General features: G+C 43.9%; 1 protein-coding gene across 29 annotated transcripts in view; it reads right to left on the bottom strand.

The window, feature by feature from the left end:
• The window catches only part of LOC125693507 (calcium/calmodulin-dependent protein kinase type II subunit gamma), a 761,290-nt gene that overhangs the window by 39,858 nt on the left and 703,248 nt on the right, over positions 1–18,184 (bottom strand). For 17 of the 29 annotated variants that reach the window (XM_048945555.1, XM_048945554.1, XM_048945553.1 and 14 more), the window contains 5 exons: positions 8,842–8,907; positions 5,934–6,006; positions 2,563–2,665; positions 1,591–1,674; positions 654–748 (listed from right to left, as the gene is read on the bottom strand). In XM_048945555.1, the coding sequence (XP_048801512.1) occupies positions 654–748; positions 1,591–1,674; positions 2,563–2,665; positions 5,934–6,006; positions 8,842–8,907 (421 nt within the window). Of the gene's footprint in view, positions 1–653; positions 749–1,590; positions 1,675–2,562; positions 2,666–5,933; positions 6,007–8,841; positions 8,908–9,456; positions 9,512–18,184 lie in introns of all 29 variants that reach the window. The other 12 variants (XM_048945559.1, XM_048945585.1, XM_048945561.1 and 9 more) reach the window with 1 other exon arrangement.

The raw sequence follows: 18,184 nt of genomic DNA, 5'->3' as shown, positions 1-18,184 counted from the left end.
CCCCAGTGCTAAACTCTTTCCTATTTCTTTCCTTCAGGCACCTCTTACACCTCAGTTCTGCTGTTCTCTGAGAACTATTCCAGAAGTGCCTGGTTTTCACTACAGCCTCCAACCCAACACACTAATCCCTCCACAAAAACACTCCTCCAAAGGTTCTTGCCAGTCAAGTCTTCTCACCAGGCTCCACATATTCCACTGCTGGAATAAACTCCACTGCACCACAGAGAAGACAGGAGGCCCTAATGTAAGCTATAATTCTACAGAACAGTTCCCAATTCTTTTAACTGGGCCTTGATTAAGACAGGTTTCTTCACTCTACCTTCCTTTTGCTCTCCTTAAACCTTAACATTGCCTACATGTTCAGCACTTCACGGCAAACACAGGAGAAAACACCATTGCCCACCATCTCCATTTCCAGCTCTGCATTTCCCTAATGACCAACAATGCCTTGATGCCCTCTGCGATGCTGTCCACATATCCTCTCAGTAGCCCCAAACAGGACTGTATCCCAGGCAGAGAAGACGAGATGTATGAACACGCCAAACATCATTTTGCACAGTAGCTTGGGGCCTGCTGCTGGACGCCAAGATAATGCCATGTTTTGGATATGGCTTCTACACCCATGCAGGTACTCAGCAAGAAAGTGCCCTTACGTCATAGGCTCCGGCTTTGATCTGCTGATAGAGTTTGTGCTGATCTTCATCCCAAAAGGGAGGGTACCCCACTAGTAATATGTACAGAATCACTCCTGGGAGGGAGAGACACAGATACACTCTGGTTAGGCTAATATGCCAATTACTCCTTCAGCCCATCTACCTTCCCTCTTGACAGTCCCCAAGGCAATGACTACTCTAGATCTTCACTTGTCATCATATTTAGTTCTCCAAGGTACTAAGACAGTACAAACTTCTTGTCTTTTGAATCTCATCTCGGCACTTCATGTTCAGTTCCTAATCGCAGCCATCAGGAGCTAGAACAGGTGCATGATGTCCTTTACCCTCCTCCCCCATTATCTTGGCTGGTGAGCCACAACTCCCAGCTGCTTTCACGATAAATGAAGTCACATCCCCTGGGGCTGCTGTGCAACAGGGGACTTTTTAGGAAGGAAATCACTTTTTAGATGCTTGCTGTGCACGGTGGTCTTGGGATAAAAACATCATTGATAAAACTATCACTCCTAGCCTGCAGAGAACCATACAGTCCACGTCAGGCAACACAGATATCACCTGTCTCTAAACTTATCAGTCTCAGATACATTTACACCTCTGTTCAGTATTTCATTTTCTACACAGTTAGTGTGATAGGAAACTGCTGCAGTGGGCTAAAAACAACTGACTCTGCAAAGCACAGAACAGCCCTATCTAAAGTTTCATGCATCTGATCGATGGCCTGAGGAAAGAATTAGGAGCCAGAATCAAAGGAGTTTAGGCTCAAGCAGTAATTCCATCTACACAAGGTGCTTATTCTCAAGTGTCTTCATCTCTCCACCCAACAAGGAGCACTGCACACCCTCCCAGCAATAGGCTGTAAGGAATTGCTCCTATATTTGAAAAGGTGGTGTAAGTATAAAATATTTGGACAGAATCTTACCACATGCCCATATATCGACTGGTTTTCCATAAGGATCTTTTCTTAAGACTTCAGGGGAGAGGTAGCCTGGAGTGCCAGCAAACCCTGCCAGGGAATGGATGACATAAAGTACAGTCCTCAAGCAGAATAATATTTTACCATATCATAAAATCCAGTATTCGTAATTTTCAAAACCTATCATCCCCAACCCCAGGTTTGCCAAAGCTACCTCTAGATAGAACAACAGAAAGAGACAAAAAAAACAAAAAAGAGAAAGAAAGAAAACCACATGAGGATGAGCATCTATCTATTGCAGGAAGAGCAGAAAAACATAAAAGAGGGAGGGAGCATGGCAGCTAGCTGGGCACAAAGTCATACACTGTATATCTCATATGCCTCACATCAGAGTTACATGTATAGTGTGGAGTTGGAGAACGCTAGACACAGATGGGAAATATCCCATAACCAAATGGTGCGGGCAGATCAGGAGAAGTAGCTGCCTCTCCAGAATCTCCACAGCACTGCAGAGTCTCAGAGCTGATGTTAAGCCTGAGAAGGTCTCATTTCTAATTATGTTTTACCTAAACAAAGATACAGCAAAGATCCAAATGTGCCTGAGAAGGCCAGTTCAAGTGCATTTCTGTAAAGTGACCAAACAAAATTCCAGATCTCTGCACTCCTAAGTCATAGGAAAGTTTGGATCAGGGTCTAAACTTAGCAGTTGCATTCACCTCTGACGCTAGCATCTACTAAACAATAACAAGAAAAATGGAGGAATACATAGACATTTTTTTCTGTCACTATGTCTTTCCTCTATTGCACAGAGGCTCATGCCTCAGCAGAGGACCTAAAGACTGGGATGCTGGAAGTAGCTATGCTAAATGCATGCAAGCATGCTGGAAGAGCTAAGAGAGAATACTGAAAAACTGAGAGGTGGAAGCAACTGAATCAGTAAAGGTGTGAGCAGAAGTGAGAAACCTCAAACATTCTTACCAAACCAGGCCTGCTGCTCTCCCTGCACTTCAATAGCCAGTCCGAAGTCAGCCAGTTTGACAGCAGCACCTTTACATTTACTTGCCAGTAGCAAATTCTCAGGCTGGGGAGAAGAAGGGAAAAGAAAAAAAGGGTGGGGATAAGAATGAAAGACTGATATCCTCATTAAAACCTCCTATCCTTGTATTCATATCATTAAATGCAATCTGTTGACAGCAGGCACGTACTTAAGCTGTTCAGATGAAAGCAGAGAAACAGCAACAAATGGCCTTGACCTAGAGTGGCAGAAAATCTTCAAATCTAATACAAATTCTCTATAGGAGTTGGAGCCTCTCCCAGTCCAGCCCATACATTACATGCTGACACCAGAGGGCACTGACAGCACAGTTCCTGAAGCACAGAATCCAAAATTTGTTTTTGTCATCCCTGCAGAAAGTAATGTGGAGCAAGGGAGGAGAATGGGATGCAGAAGATACAATCTACAGTGATGTTTCACCCCATGAACGTTATACAGTCCTCAAGGCACTGGAAAAGTAAATATGATGCTAATAGGGTCTGCCAAATACAGAGTCGTAATGTGGGATGGCATCATCTAGATAGTCAGTAGCTTTCATCCCTTACAGAAAAAGCCTCAAATTGGCAACAACAAGCGAGTGCTCTTGTATACTGCTACTTTCATGCTACAAATTCTTACATACAGTAGTGTTAAATATGCTGCCATGCTACTGCCACTGTCACCTGTACTATGTGCAACCATGTCACTTGCCCCAGGTGCCAGAAATGTGAGACAGACTACTACTTCCCATCATGTGAATCTCATTTGGGTCATAATTCTGTCATGTTCCAGTGGAAGACTTCAGCAGAAGTCTCACTACAGCTTCAAGAATTGTACTGAGACAGTCAGCAGCTTTCTCTGCAGCACCACATCAGCTAGTTACAACAGACTAATTGAAACCTCAAAGCCTGTAAGGTGGTAGCTATTACAGATCAGCAGGAAACACAACAGAGACAAGGAATGACAAATGTCATTTCACATCTTATTCCCTTCTGATCATTTGTGCAATTCATATCAACTTGAGTTTTTAACCAAGACAGATGGAAGCCTGGAAATACAGAAATGAGACATCATCTTAGTTTCACAAATCCAGTGAAGCTGGCTTTTTGCATCCTGCCCACTATTTTCATCCCCCTGAAACAGTCCATCCCTGTTCTGCCTGACAGGAAGGAGATGCTATGCTCATTCACATCCTTAAAAGTACTGGACATGTTCCTTGCTTTTGCTCTGAAAGAAAGGAAGAAAGCTTTGCCTATCACAGCCCTTACCATGAATGACGTGGAAAAAAGGGGAACTGGTTCTCAATAAACTTTGGTGGCACCGTTTTTTCACTATGTGGAAAAGCCTGTGTTATTTAAGCTGTGAAAATCTACCAGTATAAACAAGTCCTTACAGCAGTAGACCAGTGAAGTATTCTGAAAATCACTCCCAACTTCAGGTCACACCTTGGCTTGGCCTGAAACACTGAAATTTAGGTCAGGCTTGTGCCAGCTAAGCATCATTTCCCTCTAAACTACAGCTACAAACACTGCAAGGCTAACAGTGTTTATCATCCATGCATGTTTGCCAACACATGGATCGCCTCAGGCTCCACACAATTTTTGTAAGGAAGGAATGCATTCCTCAATTTCTTACTGTCTTGTCCCTATGGGTAGTTTGATATTCAAAGTTCTTTTAGAGAATAACAGCCAGAAGAACAGTTTACAAAAGGTGCAAGAGACAACTTCACACGAAGCAAGTTCTGCAGTTATTATATGCTGATCCTAAAAGGCCAAGCTTCTGGCAAAGAGCTATAACATTAAATAAGGAGCATGGGATCATTTATTCTAAAAGGAATGGATAATCCTCGGGCCTGGATAGCTTCAGTGAATTGGAGGAAGCAACAGAAGAAACATATTAAGTACTGTGTGGAGTGTCTTGTTTTAAACAAGTTAACAACTAACACAAAACTCGGGAAGCAAAATAGGTGATGCACAATATACAAAAGAAAACTTGCAGCATCTTGCACTAGAAAACACCACCTATTTTCATAGAAGCCCTAATTTTGGGCAATAGTGCCTCTTGGAAGTTGCCCTTCTCATGGGCGGGTACCAGCTCTAAATTCAGAGCAGTCCTTCCACACTAGACCACTTTCCAAAGTGCTCTGAATCAGAAAGCGAAGAGAGTTTCATGGGAGTCTGACAGAAATACTAAGAGCTACTATCTGCCCACTAGATGAAAACATTGGTTTGGGTTGAAAGATACCATAAAGATCTACTTCCAACCTCCCTGCTGTAGGCAGGAACACCTTTCACTTAATACAGGATGTAGCAGAACACTGTCACTAAGCTTGCAATGTTTTTTACTTCTTTCTTTACAGTGTGCTCTAGGTGACTCTGCTTGAAGCAGGAGAGTTGGACTAGATGATCCCAAGTAGTCCCTTCCAACCTCAATCATTCTGTGACTGTCAAAATATTTTTATACCTGTTATGTGCTGTATAACAATCCAAAACCAACACTAGTAGCACGTGTCATCCTGCATTAATTTCACTGGACCACTGGTGGTCATCACCACCCCACTTTACAAAGAGAATGCTGCAGGACAGGTAGACCTTCTGGCACAAGCCTCTTTGCTCTGAAATCTGCTCAGCTCCCAGTACTGCTAGCACCACGTGTGAAGGGAATTTTAAGTAACTCCAGCATGGGGGCTCTGGGTCTATAAATGTGTCAGACTGTGGCAGACAGCTGATTTACTCATTGTTCTACTAGCCAGCAGTTTTGTTTTTTGATTAAAAGCTTCTACTGATGAGAGAAGAAAGAAATGACATGAAAAACTCTTGCTGTGCATCTCTGTCCTAGCCCAATACCATGTGTTTGGCAACAGTGAAGAATAAAAATATATATGTTCTGTGTAGACAAACTCATCCTGGCAGATTGAACAGAGAATGCCCCAGGTCTCTAGAGATCTCTTCAACAGCAAACTAGAAAGTGTCCTTCATTATAATGAATCCTACCCAAACTTCTCTGAAAGTCCACTGCTGTCTGATACCAAAGCTACCCCATCCAGGAGCTGCCTCCAGAGATGCTGAGAGCTGACAAAGTTCATGAAGAAAGAAAACTTCCTTAGTACACCCTCTAGAAAAATCTGAAGGAGTGAATTTGTGCTTCGGGAACAACTGTGCCCAACTATAGTAAAGGGAAACAAAATGAAAACAAGCAAACAAATAAAGAAATACAAAAGCCAAGGCCCTGCCAGCTGGCAACATAATTCCTGTCTTGCCTCTTCCAGTGGTGCCCTGGCTGCTCCTCAGCCTCTGTGGCACGGAGGAAATATTACCTTCAAATCCCTGTGCACGATATCATGCTGGTGAATGTGATTCACACTCTCCAGTATCTGATGAATACAGTGGCTGCAAGATAAAGGGAGAGACACACAGAGTTACACATGTGTATACACACATTTGGCACCCTATCCCAGAATGTTTCCCCAGCTTTTATATTTGTACTATGGAGAGCTGAGAGCTCCAGGCTGAATCCCTCGGTTGTGCCCACCGGATGCCGCAGCTCAGCGCTGTCACCACTTCACGCTCCCTCCCACTCAGCAATAGGATGCTAGACATCCTAGCTACAGCAGGACCACAGAGCCTCTCGCCTGCCTGTCATTGTCTCCTTCTCCCTTCTCACTGTGCTAAGCATCCCACTTGCTCCCCTAACCAGTAACACCCACCCTGCACAGGGAACTGAGGCACACAGGTAGCTGCAAAGAGCAGCTGAGACTGGACATGCACGGCCCAGTGCTCCAGGAAACACCGAACGGGGCTACTCCAAGCACAGAATAAACTTTAGAAAGCAGCAAACTCCTCCAGTAAGTTCAGGATGAAGACTCCTGGGTGCCTGCCAGTTTGCAAAGCTTTAAAAGCAGCATCTCAAGCACTTTACATACACAGTGTGTGTGTACACACCCGCTTACCGGGTGCCTTTTAAGTACAGATCCCACTTAAGAGGTTAGCAATCTGAAAAGCAGACTCAGCCTCTGTTGAACACAGTGTGCTGCACTGCCCCAGCCCACAGAAAACTGACGCCTCTGTCACTCTCTTTGCTGTAATCACAAAGGAAAAAAGCAACCCCACATTTATACCTGACATATTAGAACAGTGCAAAACAACCACGGAAGAGATTTCTGGTTGAAGCAATCTATTCCGTCACAAATTTACTGAGCTCTTAGAGTGTCTGCTGCAAGAAGTGGGCATTTTGGCAGCCTGCATGGCTGGGCAGTAAGCACCCAGGCGTGGGTAACTCAAATAGGTTGTGTTTGTGAGCTCACTGTCTCCTCACCAAATTCTGTTCATCTCAGGGGAACAAATTAAAAATACCTCAGTAAAAGGAAATTGTCTATTGGAAAAGATGGGAAGAGATTAAGAGAAGGAAGGGGAGAGATGAAGCCCTATGTATGTTACCCCTGCCTCCCCAAAGCTGGCAGCACAAGCCTCAGGGTTGGAGTCCATGAATATCTGCTTGCTCCCAAAACAAAAATGTATAATTAGAACAGAGCTGAGTCTGAGTGAGAGAGATTTTCTGGCCAAAAATGGCAAAAGTGTGAGGTGTCCCAGGCGAGCCAAGTGCGGCAGATTGGCACGGACCTCACTCCCTCGCTCTCCCAGCCTGCTCTGGAATTCAGCTCAGCATGGGGGGAGAAAGGGAGGAGGAGTTTCATTCTGTCATCTTATGGGCACTGTGAGTCTTGTCCAACTTAAAGTCAGAAGGCTGAGCACCCCCAGGAAGGCTCATATAGCTTCTCCGTCTCCTCCAGCACAGCCAATATTTTCCTGAGCAGTGTTAGTCACAGTCAGCTCTTCATCACTTCAGAGAACAGGCACTGGCAAGAGGGGCAGTGGGGAGGCTGATGATAAACTCTGAACTTCCCAACATCAAGGTGGAACAAGTCAAGTGACTGCACATCTGTTTGAGGTGCCATGCCTACAATCCCCATGTACACCCCAGTGAAAACCTCTACAGAGCTTTCAGATCCTCCAGGAGTTCCACCAGTGATGAGCCCGTTGGCCTTGCCCATAAGCAGACAGCTCCCCAGCTGAGCGTGTGGTGCAACACCGCATTTAAAAGCATCATGTAATGCCCAGAAGAAAGTGGTTGTAAGTGTACATGGAAAGCAAATAAGCACCCATGGGCTGCGCAAGTGTACAAACATGCCATACACTTTCCTTCCTTACATTCAGGAAAGGCTTGCTCTCTCTGTAGTGCTGCTTCTATCCAAGCTGGTGTGCTTACCACTGTGGGACGGGCTTCCTCAAAGTACTACCTGCCAAACTCACTTTGCAGCAACATTCACTGCCCCCTTCTTATCCCTCTCCTCCCATGGCTCTCTTAATTCATGCCCTAGCAAGAGGTAGTATGGGATGTGGACAAAGATACAGAATAAGTAATGATGAAATATCATCATCAGGCCATTCTTAAGGCCTGCTATAGCAGAACAGGAGCTGCCTGAACCCAGCTTTGTTTCCAGGTTCTCCCTGGCCAACAGACAGATGGTTCAGAGGCATCCTCAGCTATTACTGTGCAAATTACTCTGCGTTAACAGCAAAGAGACAAGCACAGTCTGTTTCAGGAAGCTCAACATGGAAGAAAGGGGGAATGCTCAGAATAAGGAAGGGCACAGCTTGAAATCTTTTCAATATTAAAGTAGAAAGGCACATGTTATGCCATTTTTTTCACTGCAACAGACAGCATACCATCAGAGAGCTTTCATAGAATCGTAGCCTTTAAAGCCCTTCTTTCCCTCCCACTCCTGTAAAACCATTACCTAAACAAAGGCAACTTGAACAGGTCTGCCCAAAAGCAGCAGCATGTCACTGGAAGCCCTGCAGGAGGGCAGAGACCAAGCAGGCAGAGCTTTCCCACAGCCAGAGGACAGCTCTCCCCTGTGTTACTCACTAAGGACACCCTGTCACCAGTCACCAGGAAGGTCAGGCAGACAAAGCCACTAGCAACAGAGCTCCCAGCAAAGAACACACCACAGCAGCAGCGTCTGCAGGCAGCAAGAGCTGGAGCTGCAGTGAGTCAGGCTGGTCGGTGACAATAGTTTATTCTAATGGCAGAAAGAGGAATTGCTTTTTCCAGATAGGGAGCAAGAGTTGCAGAACAAAGCCATGCACAGAACATCAGTCAGGAAATTCATCCCGCTTGCCAACACACATGGCACACACAGAAGGATCTGGAAACAGTCTTACCTGGCATCTGCTTCACTGTAGTACTCTCTGGCAACAATATCTTCAAATAGCTCCCCACCAGTAACCCTGGAGTATAAAATAAAGGTTGTTACAGAGCCTGTCCAAGCCTAGCTGACCAAGCCGAGCCAGAAGGCTGTATGGGACTTGTACTGCCTCTGCGTTCACATCCTTTCCCTACAATCCTGCTGCAGCCTGTGCTGAGCAGCCTCCACAGGGATCTGTGGTATGGAAGGATAAGGGCAGCTCCACAGCCACAGCACCAGCATTGGCAGCTCACAGAACACTCTCAATGCACTGAGCAAAAATGTCCACGCATTTCTACAGGGCTCAGCAAATATTACATTTGGGCAGACCAACATTCCTTTGATCCCTGCAAACTGCCTCAGGGACAAAAGTCACAGGTAGCCACTGATTGCCATCCCACACTTGTATCTGCTGCCAGGAGTTTTCCTGGTCTATCCCCTACCAAATAGTCAACGATTTTTTGTAACGTGCTGTTTTGTGCAGAGCTTGGAAGAGAAAGAGAGAATTCAGGTGTTTCTTATTCTGCTCCTACTCAACCATCCACGTGTCTGTAACGTTGATGAAGCATCAAAGCTGAAGAAAGACACTCACAGATCAAAGACGAGGTAATGGAAGCCTTCTTCTGAAATACTGTCATGGAGCCGCACTGCAAAACATAATCAAGAAATGGCGATTTACAGAGCATGCAGCAAATATGACACTTCAAAAATCAAGCCTAGCCACACAGACAAGCTCTCCCTCAACTCAGCCCATTAATTCCCTATGCCCTTCATTTTGTGTGCTCAGTTAGTGACCTATTTCCCTTGCTTATCTCAAAGGAACAGATGGGTGTCCTTCACATACACCCACCTCACCCCAGCGCCAAAACAAACTCTGAATTTCTTTGACCATTCGTTCTCCTCTAAAACTTCTCTACTCTCCTTTCACATCTACTCACTCTTTCTTCCATGCTCACACTTTGCAGTCTTTCCTCAATCATTCTTATTTTCCCCAAGCCCTTTTCAGAATCTCCAACCAAAAACAATACAAATAAAAAATGCCAAAATCCATTTGTAAACTCATCTGCACATTGATGCTATCCATCTCCCTTCTACCTTTTATCTGTAAAGTTCAATGAGGCCTGTTTCTTCCTTTTACTTCCTTTTCCTGACTCCATTCCAACTTATACCCCCAATCATTACCTAAAATTCAAGCTCGCTTTTGTTTTATTTTTCTAATCTATTTGTTACTAAGGGCATAAATGACCACAGTTGTCCTTAAAATTTAATCCTCCCTCAACCTACTTACACATCCCCTCTTGTTGCCTAAATTAACTTCCACCTTTTCCCTTTTCTCATCCTCTTCACCATCAGGGCTGAGGTTGCATCTACAATGGGCTGCCCCGGATACTCTGAGATCTCTGGGGCCCTGAAGTCCTTCCCCCAAGTTACAAGTAGTAAATAGTGATAATGACTACATCCACAATAGAAATGAATTTCTCTTCCAGTGCCATTTCCTCCTGTCTGAATTAAAGCCTTGCTTTCTTTTACGTTTCTTGGATTAATTCTAACTGTAGGTTTTGCTTTTAGAGCAATAACAAAATTAAGAGCTCAGTTTCTCATATCTCTATGTCCTCCTTTTAGCTTTTCTCTCCTGCTGAAAAACTTCACTCTTTTCCTTGCCAATCAGAGTCACTAACTAGCAGTCCTACTTGACTCAGTCCTTAAACTGCCACACCCAGACTAGGACAGCTTGGTTACCTTATTTACATGATTCCACCTACAGGATTTCCCTATTGATTCACACAACTAGATGGGCCTGGAGTGAGTCTCAGCCACCGCAATATCTGTGCAATTGAGTATTGACTGAAGTAACATTACTGTTCTCATCTCTACGAAAACAGGATAGTTACCTTGTTCTGTCACTATAGCAGTACCTTTGCATCCCTTCCCTGTCTTCCACTCTTTTCCATGTAAAACATGAAACACGAGTGACCTGTCTTGGCTTCTCCCAACACAATGATTATCTCTTTGCCAGCATCAAGAGGTCAGTTTGCACCTTTTATTGGTCCATGACGTCAGTTACCATCATCATCTTGGAAATGTTTCAAACAAGCACTTGGCACCTGCTCCCATCTCAGGAAACAACCGCAAATTTTCTCAATGCTCTCTTCTTATTCTTCTTGCAACATGTGCATGCAAACACCCACAACACAAAATTAAGAGTAGCATAAAAGTGTAGAGACAACTTCCTACACCTTTCCTAATAGGATTGTATTCTTCTTTCCTGCATGCTCCAGCATTTTTTCCCTGCCATAATTTGCAAGCTCTCCAGGCTTGTCCTTTGACCAACTTCCTCTCCTCAGCATTTCTTTTCATTGAAGAGGTTTGGGAGCAGTACTCCACAAGGCATAAGACTGCAAACCAGCAAGTACAGTTAAGGGAACAATACTGCAGGTATTTGACATAAAACTGTTTCCTCTGCTGAAAACAGAGATGTAGCACCTTTAAGAAATAAATATCTCAAATAATAGGCAGTAAAATAAATGACTAAAATAAAAATATCTTCCAAGCTTTAGTCAGTTTTGTAATAACTTCATTGTAATACAACTTTGAGTTTATACAAGGACTTGCCCCCCTGAGCACTTGGCAGAATCCAGCAGAGGTGACATTACAAAAAATACAGAGAAAGGTATCTCCTAAGAGGAAACATTTCCATTGAAGGCTGGGAACAAGACATAAAGTGACTAAAACAAACACTTGGATTCTCAGCATAGGGCAGGTTTTCACTCCAATGCCAAGAGATTTTCACTGCAATGCACAAAATTGTTTGATGTATACGCAAAAGGCAACTACATAAACGAGAGCTAATGCCCAGGACACAGGCAAAAGCCTGTGCAGAAACCTTATAAAAAGGGAAGAAGGAACAGATGGCGAAACTTCAAGGAAAGCTGAATGTGCTAATAAGGTCATGTCAGGTAACACTCAGTATGCCAGAAAGCATTCTCCACCCTCTGGCACCTGAAAGGTCAGCAAAGTGCTGTCAGAAGCAGTGAATCAGAGAGCAGCAGCACAAATGAGATCCCAACAGTGGAGGAGGACAGCCACCAGTGGGCTGAGCTGCAGCCAGGAGCAGCAAACACCTCTGTAGGTAGAAGGGAGAAACAGTGAACTCTGACACCAAGATGCAGACAGCAAACTGCAACCAAATATAAAATATGAAAGAGTTTTTCGGTAATATTTATTTGTCCTGAGGAAAGTGATTTTGTCAGATGCATTTTGAAAGAGGAAGGAAGCAGCAAGTCAGCTGGCAAAGACTGGCAGAGGCAGCAGAAAGAGCCTTCAAGGACAGTAAAACACTGTTTGTATACTTAGGTGGGGAACTATGACAGGAGAACAGAGAATTGTATTTATTGGCTCATAAATACCAGTGCCATACATCACCCTAAGGCTGCACAGCAAAAGAATAGAGCAGACCACAGGGGCAGGATGCAGGCCATTAACTTAACAAGGGAGCTGCTTCCTCGCAACCATCCAGAGCAATGCTGAACAAAACTTGCACGGGATTTAATCTGCCTAGGTAACAAAGCTCACAATAACACTGGAACAGCACAGAAGCAATAGGAATGAAGGCAGTGGGCACCATCACCCTGCAAAGAAATAATTAGCAACAGCTTAAAATATCAGGCTTAAACTGTGAAAGAGAGCAACGATGAGATGGGCTCAGAAAGACAAGTCTGAATAGGCCAAAACTCTCATGACGTTCAATTTTAGCCCATACCTGCTTCACACTGACACTGAAGGGAAGAGGTGAAAGCAATGCCCAGGGGTGGAGGTGAGAGAGCATCCAGTTACTAGAGCATCCAGAGCTAACACGTTGTCCACTGGCCCACCTGTAGACTCACAGCTGGCTTTCCTACCCTGCAAGGACATGGCAGTCACCCTTGTGCCAGGAGTTGCACTACTGACACACGTGTTGAAGTGCTCTGCTCCCAAAGGCTTTGTGAACTATCCATTTATAACAACACAGCCTTTTCCAAAAGCATTCAGGCAGCCCAGGAAACAGCACATAGTCAGAAGCAACTCCACCACCTTTACCTCACGTCAAGAATGAATGCACTTAAAATGTTCCTTGGCCTCCCCTCCAATTTGGCTCAGACAGAAGATCCACATTGTTTTGACATTCATCATGGAGATACAAAACCATCAGATACCATCTGACATCTCCATCTTGCAGGCAGTGCAGGGCCTGCTGCTTCAGCCTCGGCCATGAGGACCCTCCACACCATGACAGGCCGTGGGCTCTCACATGGCAGCTTCCAAGGGTGGGGGGGGTTAAAGGACCTGAGCACCGAGTGCTCTCCATTTCATATAATTTCCCAGGCAAAGTAGATACCATTTGTTCCACAGGTGCTGCTCCTGAAGCACCATCTGATGTCTTCGTTATTACCTTAAGCTCAGCTTCAACCAGCTAAGCAGAGTCCTGCTCATACCTGTGTAACCTACTGACATGACAGGGTGAAAAGTGTAATCGTATGTAGGTGCTAGAAGAGGGTAAAAAGGAATAATGAAAATTGACCGCCTATAAAATGAAGAATTAATAAAAGAACTAATCCAGCTATTCTTTTCCTCCAAAATGTCAAAGACCCATTTTCTTTCTCCCACCACAGGAGCAGGAACATCCATGCCTGGTACACCAGGCTAACAGATGCACACACCACAGAGAGCTGCAAGTCACAGCAACAAGGAAATTGCACAATAGAAACACAGGGTCTCCCAAAAGATGAATAAACTATACAGAAGCCCAGTACTTGCCAAAGGAACCTGACCTTACTCTATTCACCAGAATACGATGCAGTTGATTTCCATTAGCCGATTTTGTCACCCAGAAGCAGCAATTCAAATCATATTTTCTTCCTAGTGAAACACTCTTACCACAGGAATTTTTGCAGATGTAGAAAATCAGTCCCTGCCAACACCAACTACACTCATGGTCACCTTATGACTATTCCCACGCCAAAAGTCTTTGATGGATGAAAGAACTTACTGCAAAGGTTAGCAAGCACAGACAAGGAGAGTGGAGTAAGAAAGAAAACAGAAGCAAGTCAGACAACAAGGCACTAAGTCAGTTACAGGATATGGTGAAAGACTTCACCCAAGGTTTTAGTCAGAGCACAGAAAAAAAAGTCCCATTCACATCAAGCAAAAGGCTCATACAGTTCACAGGCACATCAGTTTTGTAAGACTGAAGTCTTACAGATAACTTCAGAAATAGCAAATAAAAACCACAGCACTAGTTAGCAATGCCAGGACAACTGCTAACCAAAGAAGCAGAATCAGTTACAGTTTATGGGGGGCCGTTTTGTTTTGTTTTGTTCTGTTTTTAAATAAGAATGCAGAAATAGCATAGCTTTCCTCATATACAGTCCTGAAGCTGGTACCACAGTAGTACTCCACTTGGCATAAGGAGATTGCTACCACTGTCCCTTCAGTTTTAAATGCACACCTGTAATACTGCACTGTTTAAGAGCTGCTGTGTGCCACCACCTACATACAAGGCACAACCTCTCTCACTGGTTTAAGCATTCTTCTCTTTCCTGTTTCCTTTCAAGTCTCAACCCATCAAACTACAGCTCTCATCCTACATAAATTGCCATTACCAGTACAGGAAGAAACATCCACAGAGCTGGCCTCTTAGGAAAATAGTTGACAACACAGAAGCAGTGACAGCAAACTACCCTTTTCCTCAAAAACTCATGTCTTCATCCCCTTGCCATTCTTGAATTACATGACTCTGTAGGGGCAGCTGCAGCTCCCTGAGGCCTAAGCATAGTACAAAGCATCTGATCATAATAAGAAAAACCTCAAACAAAACAGACTGTATCAGCCTAACAACCAATGTCATTTGCTGCTGCATCACACAAAGCAAGACTGTGAATACAGAAGTTGAAGCATACCACAAAGGAATCAGAAGAATCTTTCCGTTTTATAAAAGTTCACCTATACAACAGAAATACAAAAAGACAAGGAAGGGCAACAGGCATCTTATTTTCAAAGGGTCATATTTAGAAAGCAAATCGATACCCAAGTCACAAGCACGGATGATAGCTAGCTGACTTGATCCACATCTTCCCTTTGCTCTGCCCAGTGTGCCCAGTTTTATCATTGTTTTACTCTTGTTTCAATGCCCAGAGCATTCATGCCTGCCACACAAGCCCAAGATAAGCCTCCTTTATAAGGCAGGGTGGTCTTTGTCAAACTGCTGCAAGGTTTGCTCTACAAAACAGAACAGTTACTGAAGTCACAGCACAAGGCAAAGAAATACACAAGCAGAAGAATAATTTCACAGGATGATTCCTTCTATCTTCGCAATTATTAATCTCTGCTTAGGAAAATTTAACATGAAACCTACTTGCTCCTATACACCAATGGTCCCTGCCTGTCCTTAGCGATAGTGCTCAGCAAGAGGAAAGGGTCAACTTCACTGCTGAACCTAGAGTTTAAATCCTTTGAATTCAACGGGAAAATATAACATGCTATTGGCCACGCTGCACCAATATATCTCATGTACTGGGATTATGTAACGCTTGGAATTCTCCAATTAAGTTGCCTTTGTTGCAGTACATGCAGCAGAGCCAAAACAAGGCAACCAAGACTTCTGGTTGTCTCCTTATGGTAATAGAAATGCTCTAACTCTTTTATGTAGTCTTAGCATTGCAAACTCAAAAGTACTCTAGGATCTTCTGGACTGAACAATGCTATTAGAAGGTCAGCCTTCTAATAAGCCTCATTAGAAGCAGCCAAGCTTCACTTTTCAGCACTTCCCAGACAAATGTTTGCCTGTATCATGCAAAGAGACACCACGTGGGGCATATTACAAAAAGAATATGTCAGAAGAAGCAAAATAATACTGGAGGCTAAAACCTGCCTGATGCCCTTTACCAAAGATGCCTTGCCTGATGCCCTCTCCAATGTGCCAGGAAATGCTGGAACTACAGATACAAATACACACGGCCCAGCAGACTGCAAACTGAGCACCATCGTCTGTGGCAGCACAAGCGACAAGTGAGCTGACGCAGATGGCTCCAGCTCCAACCCACAGCCCACTTCCCCAGCTGCTCACCAGCCTGAGAGCCTGCTCAGGAATTGTCCCACCGCCTCCCAGCCTGGCTGTATGCCAGGATGCTCCCAGCACAGTTCACAGCTCCCAGGACGCCTGTCCCACGAGGAGCCACCATAAGACTGTGACTGCCTGGGAGCTGGGTGCTGAGCTCCCACCCCAGCTGTTTCTCTAATTACATTAAACATGCAGAATTCAGCTGCAGCTGCTCAGGCTGCTTCCAAAAGGACTCTCCTTTTAATTAAAAATTTGCTATTAAAGAACATTAAGTTGTGTAATGCAAATAATCCTCTAGAAATCATCTGTTCCAGCAGCTAATGACCAGCTTTGTTAGAGCAGTAACTAACAGCAGCAGGACAGTTAGCTAACAGGACATTGCGTGCTGGTGTTAACCAGACCATCAGGATCAGGGATTCTTTCCTTCCTTCTGCCTCCAAATCTGACACAGAGAGGTAACAGGATGCTGGATATATACCGGCTTGCCAGCTCCCCAGACCCACAGCATTTCACACCAATTGCAGTTTCAGAGCTTTGGAAAATAAAAAAGAAGAGCTTGTTAACACAGCTCTGTTCAGGTAGAAGCAGGCTGCTGCAGGCTCTGCAAGGAGAGACAAGGGACAGTCTCGAGGAGCACAAAATATCACTGGGATGTATTTTTTTTTCTTCACTGTTCTTGAAAAACACTCAGACCCTAAAAAGTAAGGTCAAGCACAGCAATCCACAGCCTAGGAAGAAGCTGCACAGAGGACAGTATCTTTCCTGCTGAGAAACTGGTCCTTCTGCAGAGGTAAAATGTAAAAGTAATAATGAAAGCACACAAAGTATTTTTTTAAACATTTCAATGCCAACTAAACTTTTTTTTTTTCATTTTGCAACATCTGCACTGAAAGGCTGAAGTTCAGTGCATGATACATGACATTTATTATGTCTTACTCAAACATGATGTGATCCAAAAGAGTTCATTAGCAGGAATATTTCCTACTCTCCTGATAACAGTGCAGACATGACCATCCAGAACTGTTATCCCACATGGAAACCACTGTGCTTCCATAGGGGAGCAGCCTGGATGTCTGCCGCCAAACGAAAACAGGGAAATCTGCTGTTTACAGCAAAACACAGCCTACAGCATTCTCTTGTTCACTAAGCAAGCAATTCAGATCTCCTGTTAAGAAAAGGTGCTAAGCATGCATCCCAAGCAGCAAGGGGATGGCGGAAATGAGGGCCTGCTCAGCTAGAGGTCCTCAAGGTGATGCACGAGTGAACCTTGGTGGGGGCTGAGATAATCCCAACACTGGGTCTGCATGACCAATGCACCCCATTTCCTACTCCAGTAGTTATGAGCATCGTGATATTCTACAATGAGCTGCACAAAGAAGCACAAAACCCTTCTTGAAGCAACTCACACCTTGATCATCACCTTTACTTAAGCAAAGATGAACTGTGTGCTGTTAAATAATCATCCATGAAAATCACTCCCACAAGACAGAGGTACTAGGAGAGATCATTTTCAAAGGAAATAAAACTGAACTGGGTGAAAACAAAATCAGCTAATTCACAGGAGATTTCTCTGCTATGTTTTCCATATGTTAAATAAGGAATTGTCCAGAACCACAGTTTATTCTTAAAGAAGCCAGAAGATAGAAGTGAAAAATTTAAAGAACTGAACTGCAAGTATATTCTGGAGAAAAAAATCAGAAGTAGGAAAAACCTGAAAAAGCAGTAATTCCAGTAGATGCTGAGGACAGCATTTCACCACTGCTATAAATTCCTTCAAAGAAATTAACTCTGAAGCAGCTCAGAAAAGGATACAGAGGCAGAAATCAGAAAAAGAATTTGGCTTTGTCATTTGGCTACTATCAGCCTCTCTTAAAATATGTATTTTTGTTATTCCAGAGCTAAGTGCATGCAATTCTTCACAGCAAGGCTGCCATGAGCTAGGACACAATAACTGACACAAAGAAGGTAAAAATAACAAACTGCTCAGTTTGAGCTATAAACAAAAGATATTCAAGAACTACTTTTGTACGGTTGATTTAAAAACATCTAAGAAGCAGTACAGCTCATCCAGTGACAGGTCCAAAGAGGAGGGACATATTTAGGCTGGCATAAGTAAGAAAATTTAAAAGTAGAAGGGGAACATTTAACGACAGGATGGACAAACACAGGAATGCTAGAAAACAGTTTTCAGACCTATGAATAAGAATTATCAAATGCTGCATCA

Source organism: Lagopus muta, chromosome 5 (assembly GCF_023343835.1).
Source record: "Lagopus muta isolate bLagMut1 chromosome 5, bLagMut1 primary, whole genome shotgun sequence".
NCBI classification, from domain to species: Eukaryota; Metazoa; Chordata; class Aves; order Galliformes; family Phasianidae; genus Lagopus; species Lagopus muta.
The sequence above is the reverse complement of the archived record's forward strand: the minus strand, read 5'-3'. Positions and strand labels throughout refer to the sequence as shown.